This window comes from Dipteris shenzhenensis, chromosome 22, assembly GCF_047967505.1.
Source record: "Dipteris shenzhenensis isolate YYH24624 ecotype China chromosome 22, Dip_SZ_1.0, whole genome shotgun sequence".
Lineage (NCBI taxonomy): Eukaryota > Viridiplantae > Streptophyta > Polypodiopsida > Gleicheniales > Dipteridaceae > Dipteris > Dipteris shenzhenensis.
The window spans coordinates 47,695,727-47,698,402 of record NC_141617.1 but is presented as its reverse complement, the minus strand read 5'-3'; the positions used below and the strand labels follow the sequence as shown (position 1 = coordinate 47,698,402).

Below are 2,676 nucleotides of genomic sequence, written 5' to 3'. Positions count from 1 at the left end.
AACGATGTGATATTCCTAATTGGACACATGCTTCTTATTGATGCAGTGTCCTCAAGACTCTTGAATACAAGCATTGCAATAGCATGACAAATTTTTCATTGCTATATGACTAACAACCACTTGCATAGCTCCTTGAATAGAATGCATGGATTGTGTCTGTGGCATAGGTTGATAGTCCCAGTGTATAGATCTATCAATATCTTCTTCCTTAACCTCCCAAAACACTCGTGCTACATTCCTCTCCTTAGATGCATAGCTGGCTTGAGCCTGATGAGACAAGTTGGTCCTCAAAATATCCACAACTTCTCTTGCATTTTTTAAGGTGGCTCCATTTGGCTTTAGTTGTTAATGTGTTAGTGCTCTCTTCACAATAGCTCCAACCCCATCATGCTCGCCCTTCCTGTGTCCAAATTTAAAGAAATTCCATGTCATCTTCAAACCCACCAGTTGTTCAAATCTAGAAATGAAATAGAAAGGTCTTCTAGCCTTGAATTGAGAGGCTGCTCCATTCGACCAAACCCAATGCCTAGTCAGCTCCAACCCTTGATCTGACAACCACCTATGATGTAGCATAAAACAATGCTGGACAAAGAGGGTATCGTGCACCTTGTCATCTGAAATGAAAAAATGAAATGTCTTATTCACCTCAGATCCAATACAGAGATATGTTATGTGGACAAATTTTGTAACATGGCTACAGTGCCAATGCATGGACTGAATCTCATTTTTCTCCTTGAAAGAATAGTTCTTTGCAAAGTCCACCACTAAAACCACAACATCTTTGGGAAACGTCAATAGACACTCTTTGAACTGTTCATCTTGCCATCTGTAAGTGTAATTGTGCTTGATGAATATTTTGAGGCGAGTCTTCATTAACCTTATGAGTTCGTTGCAATACAGCTCCTTGCCAACAAGGTCTTTCCATTGCTTCTTTTTCCCTTGCACCATGGTTCATGTCTCCACACTCTTGAAGACCACCATCACCTTTTGGAACCAAAATTCATCTCACATGGGCAGCATGACATTTTGCGTGGGCCACATTTTTTCCAATCACCTAAAAGACACCCACGATGGTGGTAGCAAGCTTCATGAGGTTTGGGGCACAACACAGAATTCCAAAGACTAGTGGCACCCATGTTAGCATGTTGAACAACTTTGCAAGCACATTCCCCTTTGCTATTTCCACATACCTTATAGTCACAGTTGCAGCATGCTCCATGAATTCCAAAACTCTGGGTCCTCAGTTGGTTGATTGCATCCTTCAAAAAACACATTTGCACATGATAAATGCAGCAACATGTGTACCTATCCTTCATCTTTTGAATGAAATAGGACTTCAAGCACTCAAACGAGCATTGCTGAATCTTGATCTCTAGAAATTTTTCCTTGAATTGTTGGAAGAACTCAACCTATGCTGGAGCATAGGTGGATAGAAATCATGGATAGAAATCACTCTATAGATAGAAATCATAGCACATATGTAAAGCACTCCATGGACATATAGAGAACTTGTAAAGCAGTCACAAAGCACATACAGAGAACTTGTGAATTTCATGCAAAGCACATTACAAGTAGAAATCAGTGGAAAAGCACTCATAAAGGAGTCAAGAAAAGGACAAGCAGTCATAAAGCACTGTCAAAGAAGTAACAAGCACATGCAAAGCACTGCCAGCAAAGCATTGCCAAAGCACATGTAAAGGACTTGGGCAAAAAGCTTTTGATATGACGATTGTTTTCAAGGACTTCAAAAGCAAGTCCCTAGCATCATACTGCAGGTCCTAACTAGCATTAGCTAGCATATGATAGTCCACATCTTCAGCACATGAAAAGAAACCCACTATATAGCCTTCCATGAAATTATAGATATCTCCCATACCATCTTAGGAGATAATTAATATTCTTTGATATCCTCTCTTCCTCTTCATATCCATTGGCTGCTGAAGTGTACTTGGAAAGATCTATAGTTTCATCAAAGGCTAGCACACAACACAGGCTTCCATGAAATTATAGATCTCATGTACAAGTTAGGAGATAGTAATCCTCTCTTCCTCTTCATCTTGTTCCCTTGGTTGCTAAACTATACTTGGAAAGATTTATAATTTCATTAAAGGCTAGCACACAACACCAGTAGTTTGCCATGTGGCTATATTGGGGGTTTCTTTTCATGTGCCATGAGGATTGGGAATCTAGACAATAGGGCAAGTGAGGAGACAAAGATGAAGATGCCTAACATACTGAATTCGAGACAAAGACTTTAGGACTGTGAGTAATGGAATATTCAATGTGGGTGGTAGCACGTTTGGTCGATATGCCTTTTGTGCTTAAAAGCTAAGAATCTAAGAAGTCAAAAGCACATGCAAATAACATGCCAAAACACATATTAAATCAAATAACATACCAAAACACATGTAGATCTTTGCTAAAACACTACGAAACTAATCACAAAAGCAAGCAGTGAGACAAAGCACCACTAAATCATTGTCATTGCACTAAAAAGCACATGTAAAACACTCCTCAAATAAAAAGCAGTGGGCAAGTAGCCTGGCACGCCAACTCCATTTTGTAAGTATACCTATCAAAATCTTGAGTATGAGATGAATTTTACAATATGCCATGAGTAGAAATTAGTCAAATTAGCATGGTCATGTTCTACACTAAAAGAGCTTCAAATATGTC

General features: G+C 39.2%; 1 protein-coding gene across 1 annotated transcript; it reads right to left on the bottom strand.

Annotated features, from left to right (window-relative positions):
• Positions 1-345: 345 nt before the first annotated feature.
• LOC147888204 (uncharacterized) lies at positions 346-948 on the bottom strand. Its single transcript, XM_087393303.1, has one exon. It carries the CDS (start codon positions 946-948, stop codon positions 346-348), a length of 603 nt encoding a protein of 200 aa, XP_087249429.1.
• Between the last annotated feature and the right edge of the window lie 1,728 nt (positions 949-2,676).

Excerpts from the sequence above, each read along its gene's own strand:
- LOC147888204 (XM_087393303.1), bottom strand. The coding sequence starts at position 948 with ATGGTGCAAGGGAAAAAGAAGCAATGGAAAGACCTTGTTGGCAAGGAG.